General features: G+C 40.0%; 1 protein-coding gene across 13 annotated transcripts in view; it reads right to left on the bottom strand.

The window, feature by feature from the left end:
• GOLGB1 (golgin B1) overlaps nt 1-15,324 on the bottom strand; it is an 86,749-nt gene that overhangs the window by 3,891 nt on the left and 67,534 nt on the right. For 6 of the 13 annotated variants that reach the window (XM_036849604.1, XM_036849607.1, XM_036849608.1 and 3 more), the window contains 4 exons: nt 13,218-13,396; nt 6,718-6,883; nt 6,379-6,516; nt 1,068-1,223 (listed from right to left, as the gene is read on the bottom strand). In XM_036849604.1, coding sequence (XP_036705499.1) covers nt 1,068-1,223; nt 6,379-6,516; nt 6,718-6,883; nt 13,218-13,396 — 639 coding nt within the window. The other 7 variants (XM_036849606.1, XM_036849609.1, XM_036849612.1 and 4 more) reach the window with 5 other exon arrangements.

Raw genomic sequence — 15,324 nt, 5'->3', positions numbered from 1 at the left:
ACTGTGCTTAGGCAAACTGAGAACTCACTTAGGCACTGGAGAGAAAGAGAAATGTGGAGAGGAATACCTCCGTTATCACTCTCTTCAAGTACAGATTTAGAGTGAGAATCTTTTGTTCTAATAGATTAATCTCCTACATAAAACTCTTTATTAGATTTTCCTTCAGATTCTCATTCTTGAATCTCTCCTCTTAAAAGTTTAAAGGCTTATCACTGAAATCTGCTTTCTTCTAGTGGAGGTTCATGTACATTCCAGAAGCTACTCTGTTCCTTCCCTTATTCAACAACTCCTCCCCAACCCCTCTTCTTCCTTCCATGTCCTATTCACCTCCACCCTAACTCTCAGTCTCCTCCAACTTCAACAACCTCTCCTCTCCACTGCTGTCAACAGCTCTGCCTATTTTGTTTCTCAGGTCCAAATCTTCCTACAGCTTTCTTATTACTTAATGCAAAAAGCCTTCCAAAAGCCTCAGTCATCACTGTTTCCCACTCACTTTTTGATTTCTCTCCCACCACCTCTCTCATCTTTTTCCTTCTAATCCATTCACTCTTTTTAAAAATTAATTAATTAATTAATTTATTTATTTATTTATTTTTGGCTGAGTTGGGTCTTTGTTGCTGCACGCGGGCTTTCTCCACTTGTGGCGAGCAGGGGCTACTCTTCGTTGCGGTGCACGGGCTTCTCATTGTGGTGGCTTCCCTTGTTGCGGAGAACGGGGTCTAGGCGTGCAGGCTTCAGTGGTTGGGGCTTGCGGGCTCTAGAGCGCAGGCTCAGTAGTTGTGGTGCACAGGCTTAGGTGCTCCGCGGCATGTGGGATCTTCCCGGACCAGGGCTCGAACCCGGGTCCTCTGCTTTGGCAGGCGCATTCTTAACCACTGCGCCACCAGGGAAGCCCCTAATCCGTTCACTCTTTAGTTTTTCCTGGACCTTATTCCTCCTCTCCTCTCCTCTCACTGTCTCCATCACACCTAATGAATCCTCAGCCTGAAGACATCCACCTCTTCGATGCTGCGCTTTACGCTTTATCATCTGCACTCAATTTCCCAACACTTTTCCCGGCCTCTCACCTTCTCACTCACCACTTGCAGCTCTTGAACCTGCTTCTCCAGAACCGCGCAGTGATTGAAAAGGTCGCTGTAGTGCTGCTGGTTCTCACGGAGACTCTGACTGGTGTCACAGAGCTGAATGGAAAGAGTATTTTTCTCTTCCAGCAGTTGAGAGAACTGAAATAGGAGAGAGGATGAGCACCAGCCCATAGGACTGTTTCACTAGTTTCACTACGAGCAGTGTGTAGGCAAGCTGTCCTGAGTCTTAAGGATCTAATTTTTTTATGCAAGACCTTTCTTTCAATAATAGCAAAAATAGCACTGTGTTCCTCCAACATGAGAAAACTCAGAATTTTTCAACTGAGAAAGGAAGACAATTCTGGAAGAGTGGTAAAAAACTTTATTTATGGTGCCTAGTACATTAACTGAAAAACTAGGAGGCAGAAACCCAAAAGCAATCTCACAGGATAGGCTAACCGAGGCCTGTAAAAGGAGAAAGGCAATAGCTTCGGTCCAAGTTGAGATTACTAACAAATGACTATAATCCTCAGAGCTCAATATGGCTGGAGACAGAGCTATCACCTAAAAATTCATACAATAATATTCCTGGGCAGATTCTTCAATGCTGTAGAGAGTTACAAACTACCGAGAAAGTAAAAATGATAACAGGTGGTAAGAGGGAGAAACAGAATAAATCCTACTATGCCTATGTATGTAAGAAACTATATTGGGAGCATCAACTCAGGGGGAAGCATTTCAGTTACTCAAGGCAGGGCTCTCCTCTACTGCAAGAGTAACAGGTAGTAATTCAGTCTTCCCTTGAATGTGTCCAGCAGCCCAAGCCATTTTTTACCATGTCAAAAACAGATATTTTTCTTTTTCATATTGAATAAAAAATTTACCCATTGTAGCTTCTACCCAATGACTTGAATTCGGTTCCCCTGGAACTATAATTCTAATTCCTCACTTGCAGGCTGTCAAATTTTAAGTTTTAGTTATGATTAACATCCAGATACATTAACAACCACAGAGATGTCTCTCTGAAGTACTTTTGTTGGATAATGTACATTATGTGAAAGGAAACTGGTGTACCTGGCTGCACATTCAATCTTTCCTCAAGTATTCTTTTTTGTTAAGTATTCTGGGTTAATGTTTGTGTAAAAAAGTTGAATCAACATTTACAGGAGAAAGGATAAACAGTTTTTTAGAGATACTCTGACTGGGAAGGACATTTAATGCATATGGAAAATTAGAACAAGACATCCATGTGGTATAACAAAAATATTTGCATAGCCAGAATGAAAAACACAACAAACAACCTTACCTCTAAAGAGCAATTTTCAGTTTACAAAGCACTTTCAAAAGTATTATCTTATTTGAGAGAGTTAGAGGAAGAACTACTATCTTCACTTACAAATGACAAAAAAGAGATGAGTGGTGACTTGTCCAATGTTATGTGGCTAAAAGATGGCAGGCCAGGACTCAAGTATGGTTCTTGAATCCAAGTCTAGAGCTCTATCTGCTTTTTGATGGTGTCCCATCTGAGAATTCAGCAAGGGAACTTAAGTAGGTTGTAGGTTTTTTCAGGGCTGGGAACGGTTAGTAAAGGAAAGAATATAAATGTTTAAGAAGCAATACTAATTGGAAAACAAAGGTAGCTGGGTACAATGACAACTACTGGGTTCTGAGACAGGGAGTAATATGGTCCTCTCCTAATATAGAAGAAAGTCAACTTCCCTGGCCACAGTAAGCAGCCCAAACCACACCAAGAAAAACCAAACAAATAAATGAAAAAAAACCCCCCAAAATCACTCAGTGTTGAAAAAATCCAACACATTTTTCTTGGAAGATCTAGAGGAGAAAGGGGAGACCAGTAAAACTCACTGGAAGCAAAAATTCCCATAACTGAAGAAGTCTAACCGCTTTTAAGCCACCCTCATACAAACCACCTTTTGTAATGTCTGCACTGTTCTGTCTAGGATAGACATAGATCCCTGTAGTTTAGGGGTTGGCAAACTATGAGCCAGGGCCTACTGCCTTTTTTTTTTTTTTTTTTTGGCTGTGTTGGGTCTTCATTGCTGCGCATGGGCTTTCACTAGTTGTGGCGAGTAGGAGCTACTCTTCGTTGCACTGCACAGGCTTCTCATTGTGGTGGCTTCTCTTGTTGAGAAGCACGGGCTCTAGGTGCGCGGGCTTCCATAGTTGTGGAGCGTGGGCTTAGTAGTTGCGGCGCGAGGGCTCTAGGGCATGCGGGCTTCAGTAGTCGTGGCATGCGGGCTCAGTAGTTGTGGCTTGCAGGCTCTAGAGTGCAGGCTCAGTAGTTGTGGCGCACGGGCTTAGTTGCGCTGCGGCATGTGGGATCTTCCCAGACCAGGGATCTAACCCGTGTCCCCTGCACTGGCAGGCGGATTCTTAACCACTGCACCACCAGGGAAGTCTCTGCCTTTTCTTTGTAAATGAGGTTTTATTGGAACATAACCACCCCATTTGTTTATGTGTTATCTGTGGTTGCTTCTGTGCTACAACTGCAGAGCTGAGTAGTTGTAACAGAAATGGTATGGCCTACAAACCCAAAATATTTATTGAGTCTTTAAGAAAAAGTTTGCTGACCTCTGCTCTAACTCATAAGCTACTGTATTTCATCATATCTATAATTGGAAAAACAGAATAGGAGGGAAAAATAGAGACTACATGATACCAATAATCATTCCCCTCATGTTTTTAAGTTTTAAGTTTCATGTTTTAAGTTTGCATTACATACAAATATCCAACCATGCTGGCAGAGATACATATAAAATCTGAGCATCCATGGAAAGAATTAGGGCAGTGGCTTGGAGAGGAGACATTCTATGCTGACAGCCCATCTACTACCATCCCATGCTAGGACCTAAGAAGCAGTCCTCCTAGCTAGCTGGGACCCATTTAGAGTGAGGTTTTAATATCACCAAACAATTAGCTCCATGAGGGGTCACTGTGTATCCTCAATACCTAATGTATGGCCAGGCTCACAGACGGCAGATAATAGTTATTTGTTTTTGATGAATGATGAATAAGTAAATGACCAACCCTAGGGACGGAGATGCCTCCTTACAGCTGATTTCTAAAGGAAGAACTCTTTCTCACCCAGAATGACAGTGATCTAAAGCAGTGTTTCTCATACTTTAAGTGGTATGTGAAGGATATCTCAATAAAGCTGTTAAAGAAAACATAACTTTGATAATGACCCAGAACGCAGTATATAAATATAAGTAACTGAAACTAAAGTTTCTCAAAACAAATTATATTCTTTATTATATATTACATAATACATATTTTCAATCTCTTTTACTTGTTTTATAAAAAAAACTATATGCACTATTTGTAATAGCTCTAAACTGGAAAACCCCAAAAGTTCTTTAACAGCAGAATAGAGAAATTGTTATATGCCTACAATGTAATAAATACTACACAGCATGAGAACAGAAAAATCACAGTATACATAACAACATGGATGAATCTCACAAAATAAATGAAGCAAACAAAAGAGAAGATATGATCCATTTATACGTAGTTCTAAGGTGGTGGTAGTGAATAGAAGACACAAGGGACTCCTGGGGTTCTGGTATGTTCTGATTTTTGATCTGGGTGCTGCTTATACAGGTGTCTTCACTTTCTGAAAATATACCATGATGTACTTGTGATTTGTGTGCTTTTCAGTGTTTTACTTCAGTAAAACATTTACATGAAAAATGTTTCAGTTGCTGTCCACTAAAATGACCTCATCATCTACTAATAGCCCTGAATTGCAGTTTAAAGTACTGTCCGGAAAAGACAAATGCCCAGAGTGATTCACAGTCTAATGTTCAGGAGGGCAAATATAACAAAGGCTGAGATGGGGTCTATTGAATAGTTTCTAGAAAGAGGAGGTGTTACAGAGCAATGAAGGGCAGAACTTTCTGGAAACAACTGACTAGGCTAGAAGAGGAACTGGGTAGGATCTGCTCTGGAGTCTCTCCACTGCCCCCCTAAAAACTCCCAGACAACCTCCCCAAAAAGGGTCTGCAATTTTACCAATTCATTTTGATCAGCAAACCTACTTAAAAAAATGCAAATTTCTCTGCCAAAATTAATAGTGTTATCAGTCTCTGATACTTCAATGTCAATTAGTTGAATTTAACAACATTTAATAAGTACCTTCTACATAAACCAGGCACTGTGCTTTACCATGTACATTATCATATTTACCTCAGACTGACCTCCTCCTAACACCTCAGGCAAATTACTTAATACCTCTGGGCCTTAGTTTCCTCATCTGTGATACAGCCTACTGATCTTTACCATTTTTGGATCACAGATCCCTTGGTGAATGCCTGAGTTCTTGTGATGAGAAATTTACACACACACACACACACACATACACCCCATTTTGCATATATTTTTTGGACATTTATAGCCCTCCTCAAAGCTAATTTTTGGATTCCAGAGTCTCAATGATTACTTAAATCCCTTCCAGTGCTAACATACACTACCTAGCTGGTTTCCTCTGAAGAAGGCAGAACTAGAGGAGGTGCCACTAGAGAATACTTTGACTAGTCAGAGAGCAACAGGAGTATAATAATTCATAAGAGGGTGGTGGAGGGGAAGCAGATGAAGGAAGAAGAGAAGCCAGAGAATGGATGAGGGGAGAAGACAGAGATGTGAAGTCACCAAGAATAATCTTTTTTTATCTTGCCTTGACTTTTGCTCTAGGAACCATATGGCAAAGCAGCTCTTCCCTATAGAAAGAGGTCCCCTACTTCATCATGCTTCCCTAGAGTGTCTAGAGTGGCAAGGCTGGCGTTTGGGAAAAAGCAAGCTGGCTTCTTTAATTCCAGAACATTCAATACACAATGAGGAAGCTTACAAATGGAGTGAAATGAAGAGCAGATCTCTCACCTCTGTCCCTGTTATCTAATCACACATGAAAATCCTCTTTCCTGAGACTCTTCCCTGTTACACACTATTGGGAAATACAGAGAAACTTGCTGGAGGATTTGTGGGGAGTTAACTCAATATTACTAACACGTGATACAGATGGGGAGATGATGTTGGGGAGGAAGTCTCCCTAAAGGAGTTGGCTTTTTTATTCTTACTGAATGGGTTTCTCCAAATCACTCCCAAGGACTCTCCAAGGGTGAGGAAAAGGAAATGGCCCTGTGTGCAGTGCTTTGGGGTAAGCAACCCAGGCTCTGAGAAAGGTAAAACTTCTGTCCCCTAATATAGCTAGAGCCAGGCTTAACCAGATTCTACTTACCTTCTTGATTCTAGTCATGGAAACAAGAAATTGAACTCCAGCCTAGCAGGAAACACCTACCTTGCTGTTCAGTTGCTGAATTCTTAACTCCTTTTGGTGAATTTCCTTTAAGCTGTCATTGAGCTGAGTCCTAAGACGTTCTGTCTCATAAACTAGGTTTTGTGATCCATCTAGGGAAGCTGGTGTCTCTGGGGATGCCTGCCAGGATACAAACACTGATGAAATTCTCTCTTAACATTGTTCATGCTTAAATCCTTCCTTCCAGAAACCCTGCCCACCTCATAGGAAGTCATCAGATGGTTTGCCTAATAGTGGCAGATGGGCACTTAGCTTGCGGGAAGCTGATGTTTCCTGGGTAGTGGTTACCTCTGAGTAGCAATCAGCGCTGAAATCACTCACCTGTCTTTGATACTGCACTTTGTGGGTCTCAGTCGGGGAGGAAGAAGATCTCAATTCCCTCATAAGATTCTGCATATGGCTGAGCTGCTGCTCTTTATCTGCAATAGCCATAAGGTACTGCTCCTTCATCCTCCTCTCATGAATTTCCCAGGAACTCTTCTCCATTCTAGAAAAAACATGAAATAGTCACAGGCAAAAATATACTTGTGAGACAAAGATGAATAATTGCATATTTAAAACAGTATTATGGGCTGTAGAGGTGTAGTAAAGAAAATACACAACCAGAGAGAAATTTATGTTATAAACAGAAATGTGCAGCAAGAAGATGGAGCAGAACTTAAAAAAGAACTGCAACTGGCAGGATTGGGGAAGAAAAGCAGGCATTTGGTCTGAATCCTGAACAATGAGTCAGGCAGGTTTCCATAATGGGAAAAGCATTCCAGGTTCAGGGAGCAAACAGAAAAAAAGGCACAAGAATGAATATATATAGTGAGTTTTGGAATTGTTGTAGTAGTGTGTAGAGTGGATAGGGCAGGAAATGAGGGTGGAGAGGAAAGAAGTCAGACCCTGTGGGGCATTGAACACCATGCTAAGTAAAACTTACTCTAAGCAATGGGAAACCACTGTAATTCTTCAGAAAGGCGATGCCATGATGCAGTATACTATCAGGGTTATGAGAATGCAACTGTAGAGTCTGAAGGATCTAGGTTCAAATGCTGGCTCTATCATACACTAGGCATGAGACTCTGAGTAAAAGTAACTGAATCTCTCTGAGCCTCATGTAAAATGGAAATAAATGATCTATTCCTTAGGATTATTGTGAGGATTAAATGAGATACTTTATGTCACGCACCAAACACAGAGCCTGGCATATCACAATCACTCAACAAATATCAACTGCTGATATTTATTTATCCCCTGAATTTGACCAAGAGGGAAGCTTCTATTTGACCCCAGCTAATTTTCTGTAGTTCTATCAAAAACTGCCTCTCTGCCATATTCTTTAGTTCTACTTCTTTCTACACTATGATTGAAGAAAACCATTAGGATTGTAATCAAATTTCTGCAGTATCTCTTTACTTTGAATAGTACCCATGTCTCTAATTTTTCCTAATAATATAAGGTTTTATTTGAATTGCATCTGACTTTTTTGTTTCTCTCTAGAAGTAAGGTAAAATGGTCCTTTCTTTTCTAAAGGACATACACCAATTATGAAATAATCCTGCTATGTCAAGAGGTGACTTGGATTACAGTCAGATTTTTTTTAAAAGGCAGAGCTAAAACTTAGAAACTAAAATAAATTTTTATTACAAGGCCACTATATGGAAAAGGCACAGAAATTTTCTAAAACACTTTCTCCGATATTTGTCTGTGAAAAATGAGAGAGAATAAGAAAGAAGGAGTGTAAGACTGAGAATGCACAAGAAAGATCACAATTCTTCCATAAAGCTTTAAGCCGCCATTTTGTTTAGAAAGATGGACAGGTAGTTATGGTGTGGAGAGACCCTCAGCGGAGAAGAGGCACTAAGGAACAAACCTGATTACTTAAGAGAACACAGCCATGAATGGGCTATACCTCACTTACCCCTTAAGTAAGAGAGCACAGGAACCAGAGCAGAATAAGCAAATCAGTAGGTACAAGTGGAAGAGAAATGTTATTGTATAGGTCCAGGCTCTTCTCATAAGCCAAACCCAGTGCCATAGAAGCCTGAATGAGATGTTCCAGCTTTTTCATGTTTGAAAACCTCATTTCTCCCAAGTATTTCAAGAGCAAAAAACAGGGAGTCTTAAAGATATTCGGCTAAAGAAACTGGTCCTAGAGTCAGTGAATCAAATCTGTGTCCTCATTTTCTTCTTCTAAAAGTGAAGTAAAATGTCTTCCTTTCCTTCTCATAATTTACTCACATCCACTTGATATACAATTTTTCTTTTCTTCAAAACTGCTCAAATGTGGAAGGTAAAGAGAGAAAGGCTAAGAGAAAGGTGGAAAGGGAGAAAATGAGGGAAGAAAAAAATCAATAGACCAGAAATCATTTTTTTTTCTCCCTCTTTTTCTCTTCCCTTAAGGGTCAACTTTATAAGGAAAGTATCCTTTCAGAATGCCCTGTGAGGAAGTTTAAAGAGGAACAAGTCGCTGCAGAAAATAACCCTTTAGAGCCTTGCAGCCCTTCTTCCGTTTACACTAGAAACTGGACACAATATTTTTTTTAGTTCCAATATTTTTTTAGTTTTGGAGATAATATGGGAGACGTCAAGGTGATGTTCCCATGTGCTCCCAATCACCTTTGGGGGGCCCTAAATTCAGTGGTCAACATTAATGTGCATCTGAGGAAGATGATCTCTTGATGGTGAATTGAAATTCTAACAGAATAAGCTAGGGCAGCTATTCCCTGGTGGAAAAAAGGATGAGGTCGAAATGGAGCATCTTTCTTCTAGGATTCAATTCCAGAAAGAAGAAACAGAAGCAATTTGTATTCCCAGAGAGCAAAAATTCAGTTTTTTTACCTTCTCTGCAATCATCCTTTGATTTAAAAAATGTGTTCTTGTATTATCTGGGGAAGTTGCCAACTCCATGGAATAAGTTTAATATATTTTCACTTATAAGAAAGTCTGTAAAGATGTTGAATATGAAAATCTTTTGGATGTAATTTCACTCCATAAAATTTAAATGACCAAATTCTAAAAAGCATTTTGCTCTATAAACCTTGCTTAAGGTTTATTTTGAAATATCACGTTAGGAAAGTGCATGGCATCTAGGATCTGTGAAGGAACAAATCTCTTCTATCTACACATTAAGAGCTCTCTTAGGGATGTTACAATAATTATTTTACTATATTGATATCTGTCATCATGGTAGATAATGTAACCTGGATGGGACTCTAGATTCCACCTCATATTCTCTGTATTCACTTGCCTATGTTTGTCCTGTAGCAGCAGGTGAGACAAAGCAGGTGCTGCTTGATCAGCAGCACTCTCCAACATGGAGATTCCCCTTTTAGTATCAAATTCTGAAAGCTTTGGGTTTGATTTTACTAAGGTGGCATGTACCACCATCTTACACTAAACAGTAATAAAGTCCCAACAATGAGGCTGCAACAACAGGACCTGTTTTTATATACTGTTAAGCACTTATTCGTTACCTTTACTTTTCAGATCAAATCTGAAACAATGAATTAAAAAACCATCCAAAATTTGAGTTCCTATCATAATTTTTTTCCCTCTAATAGAACATATAGCACTGTTAGTCATCTTTAAAGGAAAAGGGCTTGGATTTCTAGATCCAGACAAGATGGAGTAGATACATTTTTCCTTATTCCACCCACTAAGTATAGATAAAAAACCTTGGAAATTATATATAAAACCAAACATAAGACGACTGGAAAAGATGGAGAAGAAGGTAGAGAAGCTCAGGACTCTAGGACTTAAGGAATGACACGGTGGTGACTACACTGGTTTTTCTTTTTGAATTCTACATATCCCAAACTGGGTGAGGGAGAATCCAGCAACTTAGAACACGAATGAGTGCCAAGAAAAGTTTGCTGTCTTTTGCCAAAGGCCCAGGAAGGGGAGGACTAGCAAGACAGAAACATTAATGACAATAACCACCCAAATGCAGCAGAACACCATGGAAAGACTACAGTATCTCCCTACCGCCATTAACAAACTCCTAGTGGACAGATTAGTGTCATTCTTGCCTGGAGGTAACTAGGTACATCTCACCCTCCCTGCTGGGTGGTGTCAGAAGAGGCCAAGTGGGGACTTCCCTGGTGGGCCAGTGGTTAAGACTCTGCGCTCCCAATGCAGGGGGCCCGGGTTCGATCCCTGGTCAGGGAACTAGATCCCACATGCTGCAACTAAGAGCTCGCATGCTACAACTAAAAGATCCCGCATGCTGCAACTAAGGATCCTGCATGCCGCAACTAAAGATTCCACGCACGGCAATAAAGATCCCTCGTGCTGCAACTAAGAGCTGGTGCAGCCAAATAAATAAATAAATAAATATTTTTTTAAAAAAAAAGAAGAAGAAGAAGTGGCCAAGTGTGTACACTGGACTGTCCACCACTCTGGTAAAGAGGTGCCTCTCTCTGACCACCCTCACTCTCACCCTCGCTATGGTGTCAGTGGAGACAACATGTGGAGCCTGGACATCCACCTCCACCCATAACAGACTAAAATGTTTCCCCCTGTTCCTGCAGAGGTAGTAACAGAAGAGGCCAGAAGGGAAGTTTGGACTGTGGGCACTAACCAGTGGTAACAGGTGCCCCTCCTCAATCACCCTCCTGCAGTGTCAGTGGAGATTGAGTGGGGAGCCTGGACTTTCACCACTGCCCAGTGACAATGAAGTGCTGCCCTCCACACCCCTGAGTGGTATCAGTGGAAGCCATGTGTGGAGCTTAGACTTCTACTCTCACCTAACAGTAATGAGGCACTGCTCCCTGCTAACTGCTAACTAAGTGGGGAGCCTGGACTTCCTCTGGTCGTATCAGGGCACTGCCTCCCACTAGGGGTATCAATGAAGGCTGAGTAGGGAGCCCACTGGACTTCACCCTCCTCCAGCAGTAAAGTGGCAGTGTTCCCCTTCCCCTGCTGGCATTGTGTCAGTGGAAGCCTACCAAAGATTTAAGTAAGACTGAGTCTTAAAACTTACAGGACTCCAAAACGTCCAGGTTACAACTGAAAATCACTCATCATACTAAAAACCAGGGAAATCACAACTTGATTGAGAAAAGAAAATCAATAGATTACAACACCCGAGATGACACAGATGTTGGCCTATATATACGGAATTATAGAAGTATTTTAAAGTGGCCATCATAGAAATGCTTCAACAAGCAATTACTAACACACTGGAAATAAATGAAAACAGAGAAAGCCTCAGCAAGATATAAAGAAGACCTGAATGGAAATTTTAGAATGGAAAAATACAATAGCCAAAATAAAAAGCTAACTCAATGGACTCAATAGCAGATTGGAAGTGATGAAGGAAAAAGAAAAAAAATCAGTGAACTTGAAGACAGAACAATAAAAATTACTGAATCTGAATAAAGAGAAAATAATCAATAAATTGATTTCATCAAAATTAAAAAGACCTTCTCAATGGAAGGATGAAAAAAATAAAGTGCAGACTGGAAGAAAATATTTGCAAGCCATGTATATGACCAAAAAACCTGTATCTGGGGACTTCTCTGGTGGTCCAGCGATAACGAATCCGCCTTCCAATGCAGGAGTGCGGGTTTGATCCCTGGTCAGGGAACTAAGATCCCACATGCCACGGGGCAACTAAGCCTGTGCACCACAACTACTGAGCTCGCACGCCTCAACTAGAGAGCCTGCGTGCCACAAACTACAGAGCCCACACGCCCCGGAGCCTGCACGCCACAACTAGAGAGAGAAAACAAACAAACAAACAAAAAAAAACCTGTACCTGGAATACATAAAGAACTCTCAAAACTCAACAGTAAAAATTAACAACCCACTTAGAAAATAGACAAAACACATGATCAAATATTTCATCAAAAAGGACCTATAGATAAGCATGTAAAAAAATGTTCAACATTAGTATCCATTATGCAAATTAAAACCACAGTGGAACAGCATTACATACCTGTAAAAAACTAAAATTTAGTTAACAATATCAAATGCTGATAAGGATGTAGCATTTGATATTGAAACTGGATCACTCATATATTGCTGGTAGGAGTATAAAATGATACAGTCATTCTGGTTTTGCATTCATAGTTTTGCAGTTTCTTAAAAAACTAAACGCCACTTATTATATGACCTAGCATTTGCACTCCTGGGCAATTATCTCAGAGAAATTAAAACTTATTGTCCACATAAAAGCCAATACACAAATGTTTATAGCAGCTTTATTTATAATAGCTAAAAATTAGAAACAACACATGTCCTTCAATGAGTGAATGGTTAAAGCAGTACATTCATACCATGAAATACTACTCATCAATAAAAAGAATGAAGTATTGATACACGCAATGATGTTAATGGATGTCAAGGGCATTATGCATGAGTAAAGCTAATTTCAAAAGGTTGCATACTTTAAAAAATTCTCAGAATGAGACAAAATTATAGAGATGGAGAACAGATTAGTGGTTGCCAGAAGTTAGGGATATGGGGATGGGAGGGAGGGGAAAAGTGTGACTATAAACTAGTAGCACAAAGGACATATTTGTGATGATGGGGCAGCTGTATATCTTGTTGTAGTGGTGGTTACATGAGTCCACACATATGATAAAGTTGCACAGAACTATACACATACTTGAGTGAATGTCAAATTGGTGTGAAATCTGCATAAGATCTCTGAATCGTACCAATATCAATTTCCTGGTTTTGAAATTGTACTATAGTGATGGGAAACTGGATGAAGGGTACATGAAAGCTCTTTGTACTATTTTTGCAATTTCCCATAAGTCTATAATTATTTCATTTAAAGAAACACAAAAAACTAAAAGAAAAGGGTTAAAAAGCAGGGATTACCATACCTGAGCTGATGCAGCTCATGCTGCCAGGAGAGGTTTTCCTGCCTGAGCTCTTCTTGCATAATCTGAAATGTTTTTGTCTTATCTTGATACTCCTGAAGTTGAGCCTTCAGTGGACGTAACTCAGTGATTTCTTGGTTAATCTGTAAGTATTGCTGCTGCAGATTCTTCAATTCCTTCAGCTTTAACCAAAAGCAAAGTAAAAGGGTGATTCATCACATTTCATTCATTCAGCTGTAAGTCAGCAGCACCTCCCTGCTAAGTCAGTCAACATCACAACTGACTACCAGCAGCTAACAGTCCACTGACATAATGGCAGCATGAATCCCTAAAATGGTGAAATACATGCAGCCAGGCTGGTGGGAATCTCCTGATGGAGCGGCCATCAAGGCTGTAGGGCCTGACCACTACTGCAACTTCAACCCCAGCCCACTGGCCCTGAAGTCCTAAGTTGACGCTAGATCTACAACTCTGAGACAGGATAGACTTAAAGGACTTTACAGCTTCTTGGTGGGTGGTAACTCCCTAGAACAAGAAGTGTAAAGATAGATTGGCTTCCTATTTAGCCATGTGCCCTGGCTAGGCTTCTAAACTTTCTTATATGAATACCAATCTTAGTTCTAGCTTAGCTGATGTTGATTATAAAGAAGGCATTGATGCCCAGGCCCAGTGTTAAGAGCAGTTAGAATTTGGAGTCAGCTATCCTGCCCACATAGTGTGTGACTCTATGCATGTTCCACACACCTCCTAAGCCTTAATTTCCTTCACCTATAAAATGAATGTAATTATAGTACTCCTCATAAAGATTATGAGAATTCAATGAGAAAATTAATGCACTCCACACATAAAAGTTAGTGGTGGTGATGATGATGATGAACTTGCCTTTAATTAGTAAAACTGCCTATCTACATTCCAGATATATCTTCTAACTCTTTATCCCCAATATTCTTTAAAAGCTTGGTAGTAAGAAATAATGTCAGGACATCTAGGCAAAGAGAGAGGCCTTGAACACACATCACTTTCACCCTCTCTGGAAACATCACTAAAGCTACAATAAAGGCATCATTTTATAAGCATAAAACACAAGAACAAGAACAAGAGAGGAGTCAGCAGCAACAAAATTAATTTTAGAAGCTGAAAAGCAGATGCATAAATGGTAACTGACTTAACAGATCTGGGAAAGGCAAGTCTTAAGCTGGCAGTAGGAAAAGCCAAGAACCAACAGAATTTACTCTGCAGGCTCTTCAAAAGGCTCAGGAATTAACAGCACCAAGTACCTCTGGAAAAGATGGTGATGGGGGTAGGGAGGAGGAGGTGATAGCTGAAATAAGGAGGATTCGATGAAAACTGCTTGAGAACAACTACATCCCTAAATACCCTCCCAGTTCCACACTTTTTGTTACTCTGACAGACAACTAGAATTTTGTTCTCTAGAAAAAGTTAAAAGAGTGTCTCTGGACTATGGAATACTAGGTACAGTAGAAGGTAAGGGTACTGCTCCAAAACAAGGGTGATCAAGTGAATGTATGCTTTCTGAATGCTTGAAGCCTTTCCCCTACTTAGCTTGAAGAGTGCTGGCACACAGGCCTTTACCGTCCATAAGGGAAATTGAGAAGTCTTCTCTAGAAAATCTGACCAACCCCAGAGGAACTAAAAATATCAACATGGGGACTACCCTCAAAAAGCTCAGCAAGATCACCATGCACTGAAACTCACAGCTGGTAAGTCCCACCCACAAGCATTTTAGACTCTGCCCACAAACATGAAGAATAAACCAAGGATTAACACTCACCTGAAGAACAGCTAACATTAGGCAGGGATAAAAAGAAACTAGAAGAAAAGTAATTCAGAAGACATCAGCAGAAGAAAGAATGTCATGTACTCAAAGACTTAAGAGAATATTGGAAATTAGAAACATTATAGTAGAAATTTTAAAATTATAAAGAAAAACTCATTATGAAAAAATTTCAAAGAACAAAACTACCCCTAATCTTCTTGGAGAGATAAATTAAGAATATATATCCATGAGACAAAAAAAAAAAAAAAAACCTTTAGAAATCAGGAACATGATAGCAAAAATGAAAACTTCAATATAGGATTCATATGATGA

Source organism: Balaenoptera musculus, chromosome 4 (assembly GCF_009873245.2).
Source record: "Balaenoptera musculus isolate JJ_BM4_2016_0621 chromosome 4, mBalMus1.pri.v3, whole genome shotgun sequence".
In the NCBI taxonomy this organism is placed as follows: domain Eukaryota; kingdom Metazoa; phylum Chordata; class Mammalia; order Artiodactyla; family Balaenopteridae; genus Balaenoptera; species Balaenoptera musculus.
This window is presented reverse-complemented; position numbering and strand designations above follow the sequence as displayed.